We start from the raw sequence: 1,924 nt of genomic DNA on the forward strand, positions 1-1,924 counted from the left end.
GTATAGATAGATAGACAGACAGACAGGTATAGACAGACAGGTATAGACATATAGACAGACAGACAGGTATAGATAAATAGACAGACAGACAGACATGTATAGACAGACAGACAGACATGTATAGACAGACAGACAGGTATAGATAGATAGACAGACAGGTATAGATAGATAGATAGATAGATAGATAGATAGATAGATAGATAGATAGACAGACAGACAGACAGACAGACAGATAGACAGACAGACATAGAGACAGACATACAGGTATAGATAGATAGACAGACATACAGGTATAGATAGATAGACAGACAGACCGGTATAGACAGACAGACAGACAGGTATAGATATATAGACAGACAGACAGACAGACAGACAGACAGCTATAGATAGATAGATAGATAGATAGATAGACAGGTATACACAGACAGATAGATAGATTTGAGTTCACTCTTTGATTATTATGAGGTATTTCCTCTCTGTCCTACTCTCTTTCGCTGTATTCTCATTCCTATTTCCACTTTTCCTCAATCTCTCCAGTCTATCTTCTTTTCTATCTATTCCTCCCTCTATTTCCTCACGTTTCCCAGTCTTTCGTGAGTGTAGTGTGTGTATATCTCCCCCTGGTGTCTTACCGTGGTATTTTGAAGAGCGCTTTGACCGGGTGCATCTCAGCCAGGGGTGGGTCTCCGTCCGCCAGCTCTATGGCAGTGATGCCCAGAGACCACACATCACAGCGGGCGTCATAGGAGTAGTCATACTGCTGTTCACATGCTATCACCTGCACACAGACAAACACACACAAGCCATCACGTTCACTCTGTCAATAGAAAGCAAAGCTCACCAATCTTGAAATCTTAGTGTGTCAATTATTTCTCAGAGACAGCAGTTAGAAGACTTGGAATCTCACATGCATCTCATCTACACTGAAAATGCATAATCGAATCAAAATTCATAACCATCCATACTCAAAACATCAAGCGGCATTAAAGCACATCTACAACACCGGTACAAACACACAAATCTTACAATTCTCAAAATTAGTACACTGTAAAAAAAAAAAAAATAAATAAATAATTAATAATAATGGTGCAGAAACATTTTTCACTGAGAATCAAATATGATAAGAGGCAAATATGATAGCAAATTTAACAAACAGTTACATTAAAACGACAAGTAAATTAATCAAATGTGAAAATTTAAAGTAGGAAAAAGGAAATTTATTTACAACCTTTTTTTTTCTGTCCTCAGATTTGTCAAGATACTAGAATGTGATCTACAGTCAGCTAGCTTAATATGGACTCAAATATATATATATATAATTATTATTTTTTTATTATTATTAAATTCTTAGTTAGGCGCAACCTATATTAATTTTTATAGCTCTATACACTTACTGCATGTCAACTATTAACTCATTTGTGTCTATTTTTAAATCCCCAAAGAAACATCTGATACAATAAATATAACTGATAACTTCAGTTTTTAAAACTGAATGGCCTCCATTTCCAACTAAAGTCAATTTAAGTTTTAGAGGGATTCATACCAGTTTCATTATTATATGGTTTAAAATTATTAAATAAGCTAATTTATGCAGTATATCCATGTTAATTTAACGGAATCATTTTGTAAGTTAATTTTGTTTCAGCTCCAGTCAACCAATTTTCGTGATTTAATCATTACTGTACTGTAATAATCACAATGATTATGTTGTTTTGCAGCATTAAATCAGTCTGTCAGAAACACTGTGGCCAATCGGCATACTGCCGAGCGTTTAATTTAGACTGTATTTTAATTGGCCCTAAGGGGCCTCCCCTACTGGCCCCATCACCTCGCTTTATTTCACTCTCACAGAGCGGCACTCAGCTATTAACCTTCACATGACCCCCACATACAAAGGCACACACACACACACACACGCACGCAC

The 1,924-nt window shown here is 36.2% G+C and overlaps 1 protein-coding gene across 1 annotated transcript in view; it reads right to left on the reverse strand.

Moving 5' to 3' along the window:
• Window positions 1-1,924, reverse strand: part of myo3b (myosin IIIB) — a 157,112-nt gene that overhangs the window by 135,082 nt on the left and 20,106 nt on the right. Inside the window, exon 10 of the mRNA XM_016559089.1 lies at window positions 633-778. Coding sequence (XP_016414575.1) covers window positions 633-778 — 146 coding nt within the window. The remainder of the gene's footprint in view (window positions 1-632; window positions 779-1,924) is intronic.

The sequence above is a fragment of the Sinocyclocheilus rhinocerous genome, unplaced genomic scaffold (genome assembly GCF_001515625.1).
Source record: "Sinocyclocheilus rhinocerous isolate Xijiao unplaced genomic scaffold, SAMN03320098_v1.1 scaffold887, whole genome shotgun sequence".
NCBI lineage: Eukaryota > Metazoa > Chordata > Actinopteri > Cypriniformes > Cyprinidae > Sinocyclocheilus > Sinocyclocheilus rhinocerous.